At 35.2% G+C, this 20,360-nt stretch overlaps 3 protein-coding genes, 1 long non-coding RNA gene and 1 pseudogene across 12 annotated transcripts; 1 reads left to right on the top strand and 4 right to left on the bottom strand.

The window, feature by feature from the left end:
• Window positions 1-1,890: 1,890 nt before the first annotated feature.
• Window positions 1,891-3,553, bottom strand: LOC104724821 (large ribosomal subunit protein uL5z). Its single transcript, XM_010443369.3, has 5 exons — window positions 3,449-3,553; window positions 3,241-3,348; window positions 3,056-3,098; window positions 2,764-2,959; window positions 1,891-2,281 (listed from the first exon to the last, which is right to left on the bottom strand). Exons 1-5 carry the CDS (start codon window positions 3,449-3,451, stop codon window positions 2,083-2,085), a joined length of 549 nt encoding a protein of 182 aa, XP_010441671.1. The 5' UTR covers window positions 3,452-3,553; the 3' UTR covers window positions 1,891-2,082.
• A 250-nt stretch (window positions 3,554-3,803) lies between these two features.
• LOC104724820 (protein CLAVATA3 INSENSITIVE RECEPTOR KINASE 4-like) lies at window positions 3,804-8,054 on the bottom strand. 9 transcript variants are annotated; one of them, XM_087474952.1, is made up of 12 exons: window positions 7,812-8,054; window positions 6,583-7,571; window positions 6,351-6,486; window positions 6,175-6,246; window positions 5,939-6,082; window positions 5,778-5,857; window positions 5,622-5,681; window positions 5,477-5,550; window positions 5,239-5,385; window positions 4,802-5,140; window positions 4,335-4,726; window positions 3,804-4,234 (listed from the first exon to the last, which is right to left on the bottom strand). In XM_087474952.1, exons 9-12 carry the CDS (start codon window positions 5,291-5,293, stop codon window positions 3,941-3,943), a joined length of 1,080 nt encoding a protein of 359 aa, XP_087331078.1. In that variant the 5' UTR covers window positions 5,294-5,385; window positions 5,477-5,550; window positions 5,622-5,681; window positions 5,778-5,857; window positions 5,939-6,082; window positions 6,175-6,246; window positions 6,351-6,486; window positions 6,583-7,571; window positions 7,812-8,054; the 3' UTR covers window positions 3,804-3,940. The 9 variants fall into 9 exon arrangements, with proteins under 9 accessions (XP_087331078.1, XP_087331082.1, XP_010441667.1 ...); XM_087474956.1 differs by having other exon boundaries at window positions 4,335-4,714; XM_010443365.3 differs by having other exon boundaries at window positions 5,778-5,849.
• A 111-nt stretch (window positions 8,055-8,165) lies between these two features.
• Window positions 8,166-9,576, top strand: LOC104724819 (protein ROOT PRIMORDIUM DEFECTIVE 1-like; annotated as a pseudogene).
• A 3,172-nt stretch (window positions 9,577-12,748) lies between these two features.
• LOC104728540 (calmodulin-binding receptor kinase CaMRLK-like) lies at window positions 12,749-16,435 on the bottom strand. The gene is made up of 2 exons (XM_087474949.1): window positions 14,848-16,435; window positions 12,749-13,531 (listed from the first exon to the last, which is right to left on the bottom strand). Exons 1-2 carry the CDS (start codon window positions 16,232-16,234, stop codon window positions 12,912-12,914), a joined length of 2,007 nt encoding a protein of 668 aa, XP_087331075.1. The 5' UTR covers window positions 16,235-16,435; the 3' UTR covers window positions 12,749-12,911.
• Window positions 16,436-18,115: 1,680 nt separating this feature from the next.
• LOC147934750 (uncharacterized) lies at window positions 18,116-19,363 on the bottom strand. The gene is made up of 3 exons (XR_015572285.1): window positions 19,229-19,363; window positions 18,445-18,552; window positions 18,116-18,327 (listed from the first exon to the last, which is right to left on the bottom strand). It is a non-coding gene; the product is annotated as an uncharacterized LOC147934750 (long non-coding RNA).
• Window positions 19,364-20,360: the final 997 nt, after the last annotated feature.

Genomic DNA, 20,360 nt, shown 5'->3' with positions numbered 1-20,360 from the left:
CTAGCAAAGAAATGATTGGAGAATACAAAAAAAACATGAGTATAAAATGATTGAATGGAATAACATGGATTTAGAGTTGAACATGGACTAGCTTGAAAGATAAGCTTTGAAATGTTTATAGTTGAACACTACGATGAGGATTGATCGCAGAACCAAAAGATCGTTAGTCGCTACTATCACATTCATAATGTTGATGACGATGATCATGATTATCAAAACATTTAAAAATGCAATACACAATCCGTATATACTCCAAAAAAAGGTAAAAGGACACCAAAATTTACTCCAAGATGTATTAAATAGTCGAAAACTGATTTTTTCATCTTCTAAACTCATTTCAATTAATATCAAAATTTTAGCTAAGAGAAAGCAAGAAACAAAAACTTAATAATGATGTTTTAATATGAATGAGATCTCTCTCTATATATATATATATATAATATCAATAAAAAATAATTTGTTTTAGAGAAAATAAAGATAAAGACAAATATCAAAATTCGAATATGTATTCAACTCTTTAATTATGACTTGAACTCTCGTCGGTTAAGTCAAGTTCTAAAGATGCATACTTTTTTCTTCCATTTTGAATATGATTCTCCACGAGTCTAGTTTTTTTCTTTTTTTACATTTTGTTTTGTTTTACCCCTTTTAATGCAAAATTTAGTTTGTGATACGTTTGTACAAAACTTACTTCTCCAAAACAAATTTCTTCCCACACAAATACTATTAACCAACTTATTTGAAAGATTTTGTATTGATAGTTTGAAACTTTAAGCTAATATACAAGAATCATAATTTATAGTAATAGTGAGCCAGACATACATAAATCAACATTGAAGAAAAACTTTATCTTGAAGCTTCAAAGAGAATATACTTTTTTTTTCAAAACATTTTTTGACTGTCATTAAATATTTCCTATTACATATAATTTTAACAATTCTTAATAAATCATTAAGTGACAAATAACAAATTATATAAATACCCTACCAATTACCTTCAACATCTTAACATATTAGGTCGTCCACAACTCTTTTTTAAATATTTTAAACTCTTTTAGACGAATATCAAAATCTTAGCAAAGTGAAAGCAATGAACAAAAACACAGTTTGTACTTAGAGAAATTAGCTCTTCTTAGCTTCCACACGTTGAATTTGGTTTTGGTAGATATTTATAATAATTATTAACATAACAAAAATTCATAACCCTATCTACATTACAACTAGAAACCATTTTTTTGGAACAATAATCCAAAAGTGATTCGATCTGAAAGTGTATTTGCGATTTGATTTTTAAAAAAATATTAAATTTCATTTTATATTTTGCGCCACTGCAAGGCTCACTTAGGATTATTGGTGTTTATTATTGTTTTTTTTATGTAATTAAATTTCTCGACGTCTCTTCCATTTCTTTTTGGGGAAATCGTTTGGAGGTTTAAAAATTAAAACCCAAATTAGTCGTTAAGAAAATGTGAGTGTGAACTTGGTTTGAAGTAATCTTGGTAAATTGAAGGCCTAACTGAGATGCAACACGAGGACTAATTTTAGAACTTGGTTCATGTCGAAAGGATCAGGCGGTTGAGATTATTGCATTACGTTTTGTTGTTCTCGTTCTATTGAGCTTTATCAATTTTTTTCTAGTTAGATCGAAGCTGCAACTTGATCGTAAACGTACTAAATCTAGTTGGCAAGCATAAGCTGAGAGTTTCTCAAACCAAGAGCATTTGCTCAAATAACTATTTTCTTGTGTGTTCTTCACTTGAGGTTCCTATAGATCTCGAGACAGTTTTACTCGCACAAATTAAAATTTACGCCACAATCCACAAGCTACAATTCTTAACACAAAATTAGGTTCCTATTGTGAAACATGCAAGTTGCAGTTCTCAAGGGGAAGTGAATTCAAAGGAGCTGCTTTGACATCAAATAAAAGAAAAAATATATCTTCCAAGGTTCTTGGAAAATTTAGTAACTACCAAACTCATGTCAAAAAAGGTTTTACTACAAGAAATTTCTTTCACGTCCAACGCTGATAACTTAAAAGACAAGCTAGGATCAACAGAACCCTTTAACGATCAAAACACTTTTCTTAACCAGTGATGTTCTGAGACTTGTTGAGAATTACTCCTTCATACTTAACCTGGAACCATTTCATGGCATCATCCTTGGTTACTCTGTGTTGAATACCAACACGAGCCTTGCACCTACGGCGACGAGCCACACGGTATCCTGGGCGTTCAAGGACAACGTAAAAGTCCATTCCGTAGATACCGGTGGAAGGATCATACCTATATACACAATATAAAACAGATGAGAATAACAGAAAAAGTTCAACTTCTATCAAACCCACACCTAACATTCCACAGAAAGCAGTAAAGGGTTAAGTATTAATCAGATTCAAATCGAAACAAATAAAACATTCATCATTAACTAAATATAAATCTAAAATATAAAAACTAACAAGAACTCTTCATATTCTCTCAAGCTCAATTATAAACTTCTACAGAAAAACACAGAACGGGCACTAGAATCCATTCCAAACTTACTATTCCACTAAGGCCAGAGTAGATCAAACTTAACATTCCACAGCAATCTATGAACTATCATTACGACTAAACTGCACAAAAGCCACAAATTAGGAGACTACTCATTAGATGCAACTGAAATACTCTTCTACATATAGTAGTATAGTACCAAAATGTTCATGCAAATCATTACTGTATCTAATTGAAGGAAGCCCTTATTGAAAAAGAATGAAGAGAAAACTTACTTGATTCCAAGATCAATGTGCTCTTGGATACCGAATCCAAAACAACCAGTGTCACTGAAGTTCCTCCTAAGAAGCTCATACTCCTTAACCTTCAAACCACTCTCAAGAAGCTGCATAGCCTTCTCACCTCTGACAGTCACATAGCACGCAATCTTCTCATTACGCCTAATACCAAAGGACCTAACAGTGTACCTCGCTGTTTCACACAAACCAACAACACACATCAGATTCAAGAAAAACACAAACTCAAATTACAGAAACCTAAATCTCAGAGACGTAGTACTGAACATACCCTTGGAGAAGACAGGTGTTTGACCACTGAGCTGTTCCAACACCTACTCATAAATGAACAAAGCAAACATTTCATAACTTATCACTAACATTTCCTCAGTTGTATCCAAGATAGTATAAACTATTCTCCATTGATTTAGACACATGGGTAATCGTAAAGTATAGATCTTTTTCAAGTGGTATTACCTTAGAGGCACGGGTGAGACGATCACCACTCTCACCAACAGAGATGTTAAGAACAAGTTTCTGAACCTTAATGTCCCTCATAGGGTTCGAGAGCTTCTTCTCCGACGCCTGAGAAACAAAACAAATCCCATACATAAACACATTGAACAAAAAAACACATTTTCATCGAATCGATCTACAGAGAATAACGAAGAGCAGTTAAAAATACCATTTTTAAGGAGATCAAGGTCGAGCTAATGAGATGAAGCAATGGAAGAGTTGCGGAAACGAAACTGCGTTGAGTGCGAAGTGAGAAGACTTATATGGGTCGGCTACTTAGGGTTTCTTATACTCACGAAATGACGATATTATCCTTTTGAATGTTTCAAAATGATTTAATAAAGGCCCAAAGTTATAAAGCCCACTACAATAACATAATCTTCAAGCCCCAACTTATAAGGGTAAACAAACACATTCATTCTCAATTTACTTTCCCCCTTTCTAAACCGGTCTCGAAGGTTAACCAACATTTTTTTATTTTTGTCAATGAATTCAAGTTTAACAATTTTTATGAAAAAAACTCATTTGTGTAAATTGAATTATCCATTACTTCCTCAAATCTTCTTAAATTTGTAGGGAAAACAAAAAACAAAAATTATAAAAACAATATACAGTTTGGTGACATTGAGAACAAAACAAGTTTAATACACATTTTGAAGTGTCAACGTGGTCCAGAGAGCTCAATAGCTTCAATAATAAAAGAATGATCTTCATGACCATTACTGTAATTCCTCGAGACACTTGGACCCCTAGCTTCATACCCTCCTTCACACTGTTCAACCAAACCTTCTAGAACCTTTAACACTTGAGACATCCTTGGTCTTAGATTCGGATGTGGCTGTGTACAAAGCAGAGCCAATTCCACAACTTCCTCCAACACCAAATCGTCAAACTCTCCCTTCAAATCTCTGTCCACCATCTCTGCAAATCTCTTCTCTGCTTTCAACGTCCTTACCTGAACCAACACACAAATCAATGCTTTTGATTAAGTTTCTTGCTCTATGCAAATGACTCAAAAGGATATATAACAGAAAGATTCAATCTTTTTTACTTACCCAACTCAATATCATTCCTTTTCGAACTTGACCGTTACCTTGATCAATCACCTTATGACCCGTTATGAGTTCAAGAATTAATACTCCGAATCCAAAAACATCAGATTTCTCTGAGGACTGTCCAGTGGAAAGGTACTCAGGAGCAATGTGTCCAATGGTTCCTCGGACTGCAGTTGTGACATGTGAATCTCTCTGGTCTAAAAGCTTAGCAAGACCAAAATCGCCAACAATTGCTTCAAAGCTCTCATCAAGTAGAATATTTGCAGCTTTAACATCTCTGTGAATAATCTTCGGATTGCATTGCTCATGCAAGTAAACAAGTCCTCGAGCTGCACCTAGTGCAATGCTTATCCTCAGATTCCAATCCAAAGACGGCTTTTCTACATAATTGTCTGAAACATGTCATCTTTTTAGGAACTTTTTCAACGTAAGAATTACAAAACAAGAAATGTTTAAATTGAAAAAACCTCTCAGGCGATCAGCTACGCTTCCATTTGGCATGTAGGGATACACCAGCATTCTCTCTTCCGGGGTCATACAGAATCCAAAGAGACGTAAAAGGTTACGGTGAACAGCTAAGCCAATCATCTCGACTTCGGTTTGAAACTGAACTTCTCCTGTATAGTTAGGATCTTTCAATCTTTTAACCGCTACCACAGTTCCATTTGGGAGATACCCTTTATAAACCATACCGAATCCTCCTTGTCCCAAAATGTTCTTTGGACTAAAATTGTTTGTTGCAGTTTGTATTTCGCGAAAACTGAACCTTTTCAGATGCCCGATTTCAAATTCGTAATCTTGCTGCACTAAGAAATCCATAAAAAGTAGATTTCAGCAACGTCTACACATTTGTTGTAAATAACAGACAGAGTAATAGATTTTGAGAGACTACAGTGATGTGTACCATATGATCTTAAGAGACGTGATCGATGCCAAAGCACCCAGAAGAAGAGAAGCATTAGAGAGACGATAAAGGCAACAACAATGCCAAGTGCAAATGAGAGCACTAAGCTGTGATGTTTACTATTATCCTTTGTTGACAAACCTGTCACTGCAGATAAAAAAAAAAGCGCACGTTAAAACAATCCACGTTCTACATAGAACAAGCTTAGTTTCGCAGAGAATTTTGCAGTTCAACATACCATTCCTCACAGGTGTAGCATCTGAGCAAAGCTCTTGGGAAGCTGGACCACAAAGGAATGCATTTCCTACAATCCTACAACAGAAAAATTCATCAAGAAGCTTTCACATACATTCCAATGGCTAATAATCTTTCCCATATCTTACCTATAATCTTTAGCTAATATATTTGGAGTTGGTCCACTTAGATTGTTGAACGATAGATCCCTATTCAGAAACAATAGTGTAAGAAGCATTATACAAAAACATAAAATCTCGATAAACTGTAATGTTAGGTAGAGGCCGTAGAAGAGCAAGACATACAAGAAAGAAAGACCTGAGAGGCCAGCGACAAGGTGAGGGACTTGCCCCGATAAAAGATTCCTGCTAAGCCGCCTATAAGACTTAAAAAGAGACTTGTAAGATGATAGATAACAGTTACAACATTTAAATACTAAACCAAGAATCATCAATATCAAACTCACAAGTAGTTTAAGTGAGTTAAGAACCCTAACGTAGCTGGGATCTCTCCACTAAACCGGTTCCCAGATAGATCAAGTGTCTTAAGCTCAGAGAGCTGGCCTAACTGAGATGGAATCGGACCGGTTAACTGATTATTCTGCAGTAACCTACAAAAATTACAAGCAAACCATTAGATACAATAACAACAACAACACATTCTTGAATTCCAAGATTGACAAACAAAATTGTTTAAACTCACAATGTATGAAGATGAGTTAATTCCCCAATACTAGTTGATATTGTCCCAGATAATCCTTTACTAGCCATCTCTCTGCATTACAAGATTTCAATAAATCAAATTCAAAATTTGCAACAACAAAAACGTTTCTAAGAGACATTTCATAGAACAAGTGGTGTGCAATGATTGATACTCACAGGGAAACAACAAAACCTTCAGAGGAGCTGCAACCAACCATGTTCCAAGTACAAGGATCAACAGAGTTTATATCCCAACCAGACAAAACCTCTTTCTCACCTTTCATCTTGTTCTTCACTGACATTAACGCAGCAACTACAACAACAAAAAATTGGGAAAAGTTAAAACCTTTCTTCACAAATCACAACAAAAAGAAAGATCTTTGATAAACAAAAAAAAATAATATTCCACCTTCATAGTTAACACCCTTTGGAGATAAGAGACTATCCATAGCAGAAACAGAATCAAGAACAGAGTGACAATAAACCCAGATTCCTAAAAACAGAAACTTTATCACAATCTCCATCTCAGAGTTAAGTAAATAATCTCAAGGCTTCAAAGTTTATCTCTTTCCCCGCAATTAAATTGCCTGCTGGGTTTTTTTTTTGTTTTGCCCTTTCGTATAGGGCAGACCATTAAAAAGACAAGTTTTTTGCATTAATTGAATCGGGAAAGAAGACAAATAAGTAAAAAAAAATTGAAGATTTTAGCAAATGGAAGCGGGAAAATCTCGAAATTATCAAACGATTGTTCCCTTGTCTTCTGCTCTTCAAGACTTTTTTTTTGTTTTAAGTCTGACTTTGGCAGTGAGAGTTGATCCTCTGTAATCAAACCTATGATAGCAATGGTACAACCGCACACTTGAATCTCATCTGATCAATCTAATTCAAATCAATCAACGACTTGATTTATGTTAATTTCACCATTGAGAAAATCAATGCTCAAACCATAAGTTTTGAGTAGTTTTGACTTTTGAGGTACAGTAGCATAACCATAATAGTATATGCAAGTTTTTTACTCATCAAAACACACACACAAGTCATCATTCTATGACCCTTTACTTCTACACTCAAGAGGAGATGGTTAAAGTCCTTATACTAGATTAGACTTTAGAGGAGATGGTTAAATACGCTTGTGCATCAAGGAACATCTTGTTAGGTAAGAAGCCTCCTGAAAGTTCGTTTATGACAAGAGTCATATCGGTAGAAAAATGTGTGATTGCTTTCTGAACAAGACCCCAGATGTAATCATTTAGCTTTTCTGTCGGTAAGAATGAGTTAGCAAGCATAGCACCGCAACAACCAGCCATCACAGCCGTGGCTCTGCAGCCATGAAAAGAGATGACCTTTTCATCTTCACTTCCTGCGCCGCAAAGAACAAGGAAGACAGTGTCGCCGTCACTGTCAAATTAGAACCACAAACCAAACCCCTCAAATCAAAATTGGGCAAATCCAACAAACCAAAATTAGCCAGATCTAGCAAAGACAGATCAAAAAAATTTCATTTTTATTAGGTTACGTGTGAACTTAATGGGAGAAGAATCTAGTGATTAGGCTAACCACCCATCAGAATCAAAGGAAAAAAGCTAAAAACTTTTAAAGCTCAAGACTTTGAAAGAATCGAGTGATTAGGCTAATTACCGTTTCGAACCGAGAGCACAGAGGAATTTGAGAAAGGAGGGACTGAGACTGAGATGAGAACGCCGCAGGGAACGATGAAGAAGAACAAACAAGTGAAGAGGGGATGAAACAAGAATCACCTCTCTCGTCGTCTCCAGCGGCTAAAGCAAGAACACATTTTTACTGGAGACTGGAGAGTGAGTGTACTGACTCAGTCCTCTCGTCTCCTTCGCAGCCTCTTGGTATGCTTCCATTCGAATTCGTGGTTTCATAAACACTTTGGTTCGGTTTAATAAGAAAACCGTTCGGTTCAATAAGCAAACTGTTCGGTTCGTTAATTTTTTGCTCAATCCTAAGACGAACTTGGTTTGTTGTTGTTCCTTGTCCCTCTCCGCCGCTCTCTTGGCTTTGGAGAAATGGTGATCGATGATCAAATTTGAAAAGGTATTTCCTTTTTCCCTAAATTCACAGTGAAAAGATATGAATTCTCTAAAATCTTTGAGGTACAGTAGCATCAGTGAAGTTTTAACTCATCAAAACCCAATAAAGTCTTCATCTTTATCTCCCTTTTATTGCTACAATCAGAGAAGATGGTTAAAGCCTGTAGATTCAGCGCAAACTAGGTTAGAGAACCGAACGAGAGATCATAGGTTAGACAAACTCATTGCTCAGATTAGGAAACTAAGCATCGTTCTCTGAACTCATGTCTTGCAAAAAGCGTGGCCCTTTCGTGTCTTTGCAGCTTATGTCTCGTTGGAAGAATCTGGTTGGTTTGAATGTAAATGTTGGAGCTTTTGTTGGTAAGTATCCTCACGCTTTTGAGATCTTTACACATCCTTTTAGGAAGAATCTGTGTTGTAAAGTAACTGAGAAGTTGAAGGTATTGATTGATGAGGAAGAGAGTGTGATTAGAGAGTGTGAGGTTGATGCTGTGAAGAGGATTAAGAAGTTGTTGTTGATGTCTAGAAATGGTGTTCTTCGTGTACACGCTTTGAGGTTGATTAGAAAGGAATTAGGATTGCCTGAGGATTTTCGTGATTCGATTTTGGCTCAGTATACTTCAGATTTCAGGTTAGTTGATTTGGAGACTTTGGAGTTAGTTGATGGAGATTGTGATGATGAGAAGAGTTTGTGTGTGGCAAAAGTTGAGGAGTGGAGAGAAGTTGAATACAGAGAGAAATGGTTGAGTGAGTTTGAGACTAATTACGCGTTTCCCATCAATCTTCCAACAGGGTTCAAGATTGTGAAAGGATTCAGAGAAGAGTTAAAGAATTGGCAAAGGATACCTTATGTGAAGCCTTACGAGAGAAAGGAGATTTCTAGAGGGTTGGAGAGATTCGAGAAGCGAGTTGTTGCAGTTATCCATGAGCTTCTGAGCTTAACGGTGGAGAAAATGGTTGAAGTAGAAAGATTAGCTCATTTCCGGAAGGATCTTGGGATTGAAGTAAACGTGAGGGAAGTAATCTTGAAGCATCCCGGGGTTTTCTATGTGTCCACGAAAGGAAGTACGCAGACTTTGTTTCTAAGAGAAGCGTATAGCAAAGGCTGTTTGATCGAGCCAAATCCTATATACAATGTGCGGAGGAAAATGTTGGATCTTGTGTTGTTGAAGACACGTCATTCGAAGAAGTTGTTGCAAACGGAAGATGAAGCTCGTGAAGTAGAGAAGAGGGATGTTTTGGTTGGCTCTCATGAAGATTGGGAAGGAGAGAGAGATGGAGATTGGGTGTTACCAATTCTTGGGAAATGAAGCTTGTGCAAAATGTCCCATTCAATTCTCAAACTGGGAAGGAGAGAGAGATGGAGACTGCTTTTTCAGTGACACTAAGGTGAAGGCTCATCTGCCTAACATGCCGGTTTACATAATGCTGATTACAATGTGTGGTCGTGGTGGGAAATGCTTGGTTGAGATGACAGAGATGGGTTTGGTTCCAATATCACGGTGCTTTGAGATGGTGACTGATGGGTTGAAGAATAGCTTGAAGCATGATTTGTCTATGCGAATAGAGCAGAGTTGGTAGTTCAGTTTAGAGGAGTTTGATAGTGTTAAACTTCGAAAGGCTTTTGAGGTCTACCCTATGCTCTGATACTTGGGATTCTGTACAAATTCAGCTTCCATTGATCTACCCTGGTTCGGTTTGGTTTGGTTTGGTAATGATAGCCAGAACTAGTTACTTTCTTGAAGTCAGAAGCTTGTCTAACTGATGGTTAGGTTATACTTGGGTCTGGGGGTTTAGTTGGTCTCCAGAATAGTTTCTTTCCCGGAGAACAGGCGAGAAAGATATTACAGTACATTTTGCTGTCTCTTGTTTTTAGATCAGTCTGTCACATCATTATTAGGTATTGTTCTCTTTGGACATAACAGATGAATCTACAGAGCTCACATAACCAAATAAACTGTGAAACAGCCAACACAGTCAGACAGTCTTCTGTATATGAAGGATCAGTATATATATCAAAAGTCAAAGGTCAGTAATATATATCACAGTGGTAATATATATACGAAGGATCAGTTTATTAAGAGTGAAAATTATGGCTTAATTTAGAAACAAAACAAAGAAGGAAACCAACACATGGGGGACAAAGAGAGATCGTAAAGAATGCTTACTTCTGTTTTGATCTTCCAGTTTCACCAGCTTTTCCTGTATATATTTATATATATATATAAATATGAATCTATAACTCATAAGCAAAAAGAGATAATATAATTAACTTTATCATTGTCACTGAATACACAAACTAACAGAAAAATACATATTACTCTGAAGCACCTTGATCGACCACGTCTAGATCAATCAACCACTCTGATGGAAAAGTCCAGATCAATCTCTTTCAACCTGAAAAGTTTAAAAAAACAATCATTAGAAACAAACATCGTCGTGAGCATTAACAGAAAATTTAGGATTGTTCAGAACACAACATATTTCCCATTTATTAGACACCAACATCATTAATCCATTTCTTATTTCTAAACCGAGCCGAGGCATTTTAATAAGTAACACGGGACTGATAACTTCATGCACCAACATCTACCCATTTCTTATTCATAAACTCAGCATAAGAAGAATCTTAAACCGAGCCGAGGCATTTCAGAAGGCAACACGGGACATAATTTCCCACTTCTGATTTAGAGACTCATCATTATAAAAGTCCAGTGACTTGATCATGCCCGCCATGCTACTGCATCAGTCATCTCCTGTAACTAAACTCTAATGATTAGCCTAATTCAGAAAGACTAACAGAATATTATTAGTCTATTACTTGTCCTAAACGCAAAAAAATATCCAAATAGCTAAATTTTCTAAATCAGGTAATGGATTGTTTTCAAGTGATTGCAAATTCGTTAAGTTAAAGAATGAGACTTTGCAGCTTCTAAAACAAAGCTATTTTATCATCAACTCCAACCAATTTGGGTGATGAATTGATGATCATGGATGGAGGATAGTAGAGTTTGCTTCAAAGGGCTATATATTTTGCGATCAGGCCTCCATCAAAAACTCCAAGGAAATGTTTTGTACGACTAAAAACACCAATAAGGCCCATGAAACTAAAGAACTGTATTAACGGAGTAGGCTCACAAACACCTTACTTGGTATAGCTATGTGTCCTAAAAATGATTTTGTCAACTTGTAAACTGCTTCTAAACTGTATTATTCTCTTGTACTTATGATATGCAAGTGTAGTTGCAAATAGCAATAGATATTAAAGTGTTTTTGAACGTTAGAATCAGTCCAGTAAAACTAAAAAAGAAAAGTAAAGAGATCAAATAAAATGTTTTGTTTTATTATATTAAAAAGTGACAAATTTTAACCAAAACAAAGAAAGAAAAGTGAAAAAAGAAGAAAGTCAAGAAGAGAATGAAAGGATGTGAAGATATAGACGTGACGAAAGTGCTAAGGATTAAGTACTTTGGTTTATCTCTTTTTGGTGAATGATAAGAATAATATCCACATCGAAATTTGATTTTCTTATAAGAAAATTATATAAAAATAAAAAGAATATTGAAAGCGGAATAAAGTGGAATCCATAACAAAACAAATAGAAAAATATGAAAGAAAAAATTATGGATCAGTCATCGGACAAAACAAAGTGAAGGCAGCCAAGAGTTGAGGCATAAATATCAAGAGAGTACATAATATATAGTGTTTGACGTATAGTTTGTATTACTATCGTAACTCTGATTTTAATTTAGTACGTAGTGTGAAATATATCATAGACTTGGCAAAAAAAAACATTCACTAGTTTTTTAATTGCAGTTATAATATAAACGATTTTTTCTTTTTTAAGTCTAAATAAACAAAATTGCATCATATTATCATCGAGTTTCGCTAAATCTTTTGATTATAATTGTATTTGAATACAATACTTGGACTAAAACATGGTATGCATATCGTAGAAAAGACAAACAAAAACAACCAATAAGTTCTCACCGGCTTCTCAGCATTATCTTCTTACCAATACTTTCCCACCTTACCCACTTTGTTTTGTCTTCCCATATATAACATTTTTCTCCTCATTATTCTATAACGTGGAGTACGGCACAAAATTAATAAATCATCGAATGGAATGTCTAGACAAATCGATGACATATACTTCTATAAATGTTAGTTCTTGAATACAAGATTTAGATATCATACATCAATATCTTTAAGCAATGGCGATGGCATCGTTATTTGTTTTTGGTAATGGCAAGAATATTATTGTATCCCAAGCTCTGATTTGATTCGGAATGTATGACTAACATGTCAACGCTAAACTCTAATTCCATTAAGATGACAACTAACGCGTCAATGCCAAACTCTAAAGATATTACAAGGCTTTGTTGAATGAAACATTATAAGACTATTTATAACGAGAACCTCCAAAATGTTCATGTAAATTTGGATGTGATCAAATATAAATTTCAGTTAACCTTTTTTATCAAATAAAAATTGTATTAGTTAACAAAATTTTGCCAATATTTGAAAATATTTTTCTATAATTTCAAAAAAAAAAAAAATAAATAATACAAAGTACCTTGACACAAGGGCATGTATCTTAATCTCACACACCTCACACCTCACAACACCCGAATCTAAATACTCACATGATTTATCTTAAACCCAACTTTTTTTTCCTAATTCAACGCGAAACAGTACGTATATCTTTAAGAAGACCCAAGACTTGTTGCATTGTTGGTCGCTTCCCCGGTGAGTCTGCCGTGCAAAAGTAACCAATCCGAAGACTCTCGACCATTTCATTAACCGATTCTCCAACCGCTAACCGCAATCTCGAGTCAAGAGCTTCCTCTCCTCTTCTCTCCTTAACCAAACGTCTAACTGATTTAACATTCTCATCCCTCCCTTGCTTCCCGGTTAACAGCTCAAACAAGATCACCCCGAAACTATACACGTCGGAATCTACGTTGTTGTTACTATGATCATCGCCCGTTTTGGCGATGTTGTTGATACCAAAATCCGAGATTCGCGGCTCTAGGGTTTCGGTTAAGAGGATGTTGGTAGCGACCAAGTGTCCATGAGTAGTGCCAACGTGATGAAGATAGGCTAAACCACGTGCAACTCCAATGGCGATACGGTGACGTATTAGCCAGTTTGTTTTCTCCGGGGATGAATCTCCAACGTGACTCTCCCATGTATCGGCACTCCAATCTTCCACGTTGGTTTCTCCCGCTGGGAGCTCGTGAAGCCATCGGTGAAGATCTCCGTTAGCCATAAACTCATATAATATAAGCTTCTCTTTTCCTAAAAACATTAAACCACAATTTTAGGTAGGAACAAAAAATAAACTTAATACTGAAAAAAATAATATTCTTTTTCGTAACAGAAACTGAAAAATTAATGTTGCATTTTCTAGTTTAACCATACTAACTAAATTCGAAAAAAATGTAAATCCTAGATTTCTAGTTAAATTAACAAAGTGGTGCTAGGCGTATTAATGCAAATAACATTTGAATTCACCATCTATAACAGAGTTAATACTTAATACTGCGAAACAAACATATTTTGGTGATTATTGGTGAACATAGTAAATAAGGTCAGAAAGAAAACATATTTAGCAAATACGTAAAGGAGAAAGGATTGTTGAAACCCGACAAGCTATCTATATAAACCTCTACGAGTCCCAAAGCAAGGATGTGACTTGTCTGCACACTTTTTAAAGTCAGTCCACTAACAAAAACACCAAATGAAACAACCCTAAAAACAAGTCATTGGAAGAATCTATCAGACTATCACATACACACATTACTTTCTTTTTTTTTTGCTCTGGAGAAACTTTTTGGAATAATTATACATTTTTACGTTAAGGTCACGAAAAATCATAAAATCTAGTAATCATGGCACAAAAAACATATTAGATTTTTTTTTGTACGTGACGTAACATCATTACACACAACTGACATTTTTTCGTCTGTACAATATACTACTGTACCTGCTACTAATGAATACGACACCGTTCAGCATTTATTGCCTCATTAATGTGTTTATCCAAAAACCCGTGAAAGTAGAGACAAAAATTCATTAAATGACGTCTACGCCTCGATTTTTTTGTAATAATAATTTTAATTTAATCCACAGAAAAATGTTTATAGAATAAAATAGTCAAAACCTAGGTTTCACTGTTAATATATTTGGTTCTAAATTAGCTTATCCCACTAATTAAATTAGCGAAAAATTACATGATTTATTGTTCATCTTTTATTTTGGACAAGCAAAAGTCAGGTATTTCATTTTTTTTCCTTGAAATATATTTTATTTGTGAGATTTCATAGCGACTTAGCGTTAATTACTTTGTTTAGTAACATAGATGTTTTTTTAAAAATAAGGAAAAATACTAGAGTGAATAACTCAATATAGTAACATAGTTAAAAAAGGGAAATACTTTGTTACATTACATATGCCGTATATGTATATATAATATCCAAAGTTATACTGTATTTGGTACTTGGTCGAATCAAAACATGTCCTATATATATATTAGGGGTTTAAAGTTAATTTTCTAAACCTTTCTGTCACAAATTAATACGAAACTAAAAATATAAGGGAGATTAGTTTAGTACCTGCGATGCAATAACCGGAGAGTGTCAACAGATTTGGATGTTTAAGCCGAGTAAGAGCTTCAAACGCAGTAACGGCGTCGTTTTGGTCAACGTCTCGTATCTTTTCAAGCACTTTGATTGCCACGTGGAGATCTCCTGGTAAAACGGCACGGTAAAGTGGACCACAAGTGCCGTCAGATATAACGGACTCCGTTCCGAAATGTGACGTGGCAACAATCAGATCCTTGAAAGTCAGATTCATCAACGGCTTAGATGCCATCACAACCGGAGCCGCCGTTGGTTCTTTTATATCGGCGACCCAAGACGAACCGGACTCCGTTCCGAATTCGAACGGTCCAGATTTCTCCATCTTGTAATCCAACGGTGCTGGATTCGAAATCGCCCATCTCGATTTCATCCTCGCCGATTTTAATCTACGTTGGATTAAAATTATAGCCACCGCGAAAATTAGGATTACCAAAGCTCCTAACGAAGACGACAAGCCGATTACCAAAGGCGTGTGCTTATGCAAACGGTGCATTTTGACGGTTTGATGACGTGGCGGCGGCGGAGAATTCCGGTGAGTGAGGTGGTGGAGACGGTGGTGATTAGGGATTTTGGAGTCGTTGAATACGAAACTGCCGGCGTGTGAAAAAGCCGATTTGCCGAATTTACGGTATTTGTCAAACCCGACTGAACCGGAAAACCGGTTTGTGGATAAATTCAAGAACCGGAGATGGTTAAGATTCGGAAAATCCACTGGAAACGAACCGTTCATTGAATTTTCCGATAAATCCAAGTAGTTCAATGATTTTAAACCGGAAATCGGTTTAATACTGCCGTTGATTTTACATCTTGAGATATCGAGATGCTGTAAACCGTAGAGAGAAGCTAAACCAAGAGGCAAAACACCGAGAATATTACGCGAGAGATCGAGAGCTGTGAGGTTGATAAATCCGGTTAAGTTAACCGCGTTTGTAAACCGATTGAACGAGAGATTCAATTTTTGAACAGAAGAAACCGAACCAATAACCGGAATCACTCGTATAGAACCACCGAACCGATTGCGGGAGAGATTAACGGAGACAAGACCCGGTTTAGACCAGAGCCAAGTGGGAATAGAACCATGGAGAGAGTTGTTGGATAAATCAAGAACACGTAAGCGCGTGAGGTTACGCAGAGGGTTCCAAGAAACGGTGCCGTTCAGGTTTCTCGACGGAAAAACGACTCGAGTGATGGCGGCGGAGCAGTTAGAGGAGGAGAACCAAGAAGAGTTGAAGCCGGAGACGTAACGAAAAACTCTGGTTAGTTGACGGAAGTCTGTGTCGTTAGGACAAGAAGCTGTGGAAGAGTTTAATGAGTGTGAGAAAGAGACCAAAGATAAGAGAAGAAACAACTTTAGAAACATGTTTTAGTTTGTTGTTGATGGTTGTTCGTCCATGGAAGATAAAGAAATGGTGAAGAGAGAACGAGAGAGATAGAGAGAGAGGGTTTAGTAGTTGCAGTATGTGACAGGAGCTGGTGAGTGGTGAGGTTTATCAGAAAAGAAAGAGATAGAGAGAGGGAGATGCATACAAATGATAATTTGCTATCGATCAATGACGTGGATAATGACGCAAAAATAAAAGTCAAATTTTATAGAAAAATACTCTAGACTAACACTATTTTAAGTTTTTCTTCCAAAATTAACACACACATTCAAGTTTTCCAAAACTAACATTTTTCTAAAATTAATTATTATATTATTAATGACAAAAGGAGAAAATTGACAAAATCTCTGACGACAAAATCTCCGACAAATCCACAAGTTGTTTTTGAGGAAAAAGCATGTGTTTGGAGTTTGGGTTTTCAAAATGAAAGCTAGATTTGGAGGAAAGAACCGATAGATTTTGATTTGATTGTAGTGTTGATGAAAACGATGAGCTCGATTTTTTGCATACAACAAATCCACCGCCACCGTCGTTTTAGTCCCGCGAATTCCCACGACCACGAACACAGGCTCAGCGACGGCGAGCTTCAGTGAGAGAATCTTGTTCGCTGTTCTCGAATCTGTTAATCGAGGTAAGGATTGAAGTAAGAATTGAGTTTTTGGAATTTTTATTGTCAGATGTTGAAATTGTTCTTTGTAAATTCTGACTTGTTGTTGTGTGTAGGGATGTTAAAAGTGCGAATGAGGAACATGGGAGAGAGTTACCAATGATGAATGTGATCAAATAAGATATCAAATCAATTGGAGTTTTGGACTCTGGAATTTGTTCATAAGCTCTCTTTAGTCTTGCTTATCGTTTCAAATCATTGCAAATCAGTTAACTAACAAAAAACACCAATCTTTAAATTTATTTTTGTATGTTATTCTAATGTTTGAGTGAGCTTTTTGTTTGTCAAAAACAGATGATGTGTAGAGCACATTTTTCAGAAATGGGGAAAAAGAAGCATAAGAAACTGATGAATCAAGGCTTTGAAGCTTCTATAAGTATGTTATAGTGAAGCTTGTAACGAGATGGAGATTAGAAAGACTGATTTGAATTGTAGGTATCTAGCTTGCTATGAGTTATTGAATTGTTTTGCTAATGGCATAGATCAACTTGGTAGTGTTTCTTGGGGTTTAAAGGTTAATCAATCTGGTAGTGTTGCAGAACTAGTTTAAATGTGGGGTGATATATAAGATATCTCTTGAAGTAATGTTAAAACAAAAATTGAATTCATAGACTGATCATGTTGTTGAATAAGGTTTTCAGGTCTAACCCAAGTGATTGATGATATACATGATAACAAATATTTCAAGAACAAAACAGAGAGTTGATGATAAAGATGGGAAAATGGGCACTTGAGTGGAAGTTTGAGTTCGTCATTATGGAAGGTCTTCCTAAAATTCAAGAACACCTTCCTAAAAGCTATGGAATCTTTCCTAATTTTTTGAAAAATGTATTTTTAAATCTCTTTATATGTGTTTTGCGTTATTGTATTACATATTACTTCATTAGTGATGTATAATAATTTGATTATGTGCACATATTGGTGTTTTACAATAAAGATAGCAAATATAAATATCCAACATGATGTTTTAGGAAGATCTTCCTAAACGTCAATGAATTCTTCCTAAATTTCAAGGAGTTCTTACTAAACGTCAATGACTCCTTCATAATGCTCTTTTTTTTTTCATGACGGTCTTCCTGAAATTCAAGAAATCATTCATAAATATATGAGAATCCTTCCTGAATATTACATTCAAATCCTTCTTATATGTTTACCGGTGAAAACATAGCTATCTACCAAAATATCGAGATAATTAATACAAAACCTTTCTGAATATGTTTTAGAACAAATTTTGTAGTGAAAACCATCCAAACTATCTTTCATAACCAAACTCATAATGCTAAAACAAAGACCATGTGAATACAAATACTCAAACTGTAAATACTTCAATCTTGTATGAGCACTGTTCGTCTTTGATTCCGAGTGTTATTGCAGCTCCAATTCTTTCTGACCATATATGTGTCTCTACAAAGTTAATTACCACATGAACTACCAATGTTACCACAATAATAAGAGCCAAACACATCATGTATTGCGCTGATTATGAGAACAATTCCACAGCTACTGCAATACTGCTACTACCTTGTAATCAGAAGCTAACTGAAGCAAATTTTGAATTACATACTCTTATCTCCCCAACTGAGAGAAGAATAAGATAAACTCCAATTAGTAATGATCAACCCCCATTTCCTGCAATAAAAAATGAAAACAAGGAAGATGTTTCAGAAAAGTCTTTCTGAATTTGCAACAATGCTTCCTGAATTTTCAAATGTGACTAAGAAACACATCAATACATAAGAGATAAGACAACTGAGTTCTTTTTTAAAAAAGTTGTATTATGGGCAAGGTTCAAATCCTGTGGCAAACACACTTTAAATTTATCATTAGGTAGTATATAAATCTAACAACACAAAGATAGAAGCTTAATTGATGGTGCATGCTAGGTCTAACTCAGCTCCAAGACCATCTCAATAAGCAACAAGAACATCCAATTTCAAAACTCGTTGCAAATATACTTACAATAAACTTGTTCTTACAAAACTAAAACGACCAAGTCAAGTAGACTAATATATATTATTTTGCAGTCAACAATAACTTGATTCTTTAATTTCTGCAACAAATTCAAGTAAGAAAGAACGAGACTTCCATAACCAAAAATCCTAATCACACACACATAAAAATTACAACTGCAAATCATACACACATAAAGCCAACACTGAATCATCTCATCTAAATTGATAAGAATATGGTGATTTAGGGTTTTAGGGATTTAGAAAAGTCAAAATCACATACATATAAAAGTTACAATGCTTACAATTTCTACAATAAAAGAAGAATAGCAAGTGAAAATAGATATAAAGCTTACACTAGGAAGACCAGATGATGAATAGTGACATGAAGACGAAGAAGATGATTGGGGAAGAAGAAGAAGCGTGAATCTGATACGTGAACATGATACCACCGTTGATTGACCGACGATGATACACCGACCAACAATGACTCACCTCCGATTCAGATTTGATTGGGTTCGTCGGTGGTACACCGTTTGCATTTGGTTTTGGAATCGACGGAGAGAGAGGAGTGAGAGAGAACACGGTGGTTACAATGTGATGTGAAAGAGATTATTGTTTTAATTTATTAATATTTTATTTTTAATGATATATAAATTTATGTTAAATATGGAATATTTAAATGTATGTACTATTTTTGGAACAAAAACTTAAATATGTGCTATTTTTGTTAATTGTCCAATTTTACAACCTAGCAAATAAATATTATTACTAAATAGTAGCCGAGTTAAATTTTTTTTTTTTTTTTTTTTTGTGTATCGACGTTAAAGAAGTGTTTAATGAGATATTCACGGGTATTTTTTTTTTTTTTGGATTAGAGGATTATGTAATCATGTGTTTATTATCATCATTGTCTTTATAAGGTACTTTTTTTCTTTTGCTTTTGTAAAAAGCGAAAGTTAGACTAAAGTTTATATAGAAGGAGATAAATAATTTGTTTTACTTGAATCATTGAGTAACTTTTCTTTTTAAAACTATTTGCATCAACAAACAAGTGTATATATATACATCTTCAAATTATATGGGATGGAAATTAGTGAATCAACTAATTTGAGTGATCCGGATATATATAACTGATATTGTGTTTAGAAGCTTTTTATTCATCTTTCACTTTTTTCAAAAGAAAAGAGAGGCAAAGAAAAAAGTACCTCGTAAAGATAATGATGATAAGTACATGATTGGTATCCTATAAATCTAAAGAGAAATCATGCATTTCATTTTTTTTTTTTTTTTTTTCCAATCATGGACATATATGTATACTTCAAAAAAGGAATAAAGGATAAGCAATACGAAACACGCAGATTAAGAGTTTGAAATCTGTGCACACTGACCTTGTCTTTGCGTTTAACTGGATATTTTCGTTGATTTTTCAGTGCAATTTGATTTGAGATAGACTAGTAAGTTGTCGTCATTTATATACAAGGAACG

Source organism: Camelina sativa, chromosome 11 (assembly GCF_030686135.1).
Source record: "Camelina sativa cultivar CO46 ecotype springtype chromosome 11, ASM3068613v1".
Taxonomy (NCBI): domain Eukaryota; kingdom Viridiplantae; phylum Streptophyta; class Magnoliopsida; order Brassicales; family Brassicaceae; genus Camelina; species Camelina sativa.
The sequence above is the reverse complement of the archived record's forward strand: the minus strand, read 5'-3'. Positions and strand labels throughout refer to the sequence as shown.

Coding starts and splice junctions, on each gene's coding strand:
- LOC104724821 (XM_010443369.3), bottom strand. Junction 3,099..3,240: donor GTCTCACCCGTGCCTCTAAG/GTAATACCACTT, acceptor ATTTATGAGTAG/GTGTTGGAACAGCTCAGTGG. Junction 2,282..2,763: donor CACATTGATCTTGGAATCAA/GTAAGTTTTCTC, acceptor TTGTGTATATAG/GTATGATCCTTCCACCGGTA.
- LOC104724820 (XM_010443365.3), bottom strand. CDS start 6,697: ATGGAGATTGTGATAAAGTTTCTGTTTTTAGGAATCTGGGTTTATTGT. Junction 6,247..6,350: donor GAAGGTTTTGTTGTTTCCCT/GTGAGTATCAAT, acceptor CTTGTAATGCAG/AGAGATGGCTAGTAAAGGAT. Junction 5,386..5,476: donor TGCTACACCTGTGAGGAATG/GTATGTTGAACT, acceptor TTTTATCTGCAG/TGACAGGTTTGTCAACAAAG.
- LOC104728540 (XM_087474949.1), bottom strand. CDS start 16,234: ATGTTTCTAAAGTTGTTTCTTCTCTTATCTTTGGTCTCTTTCTCACAC. Junction 13,532..14,847: donor CTCCGGTTATTGCATCGCAG/GTACTAAACTAA, acceptor TAATGTTTTTAG/GAAAAGAGAAGCTTATATTA.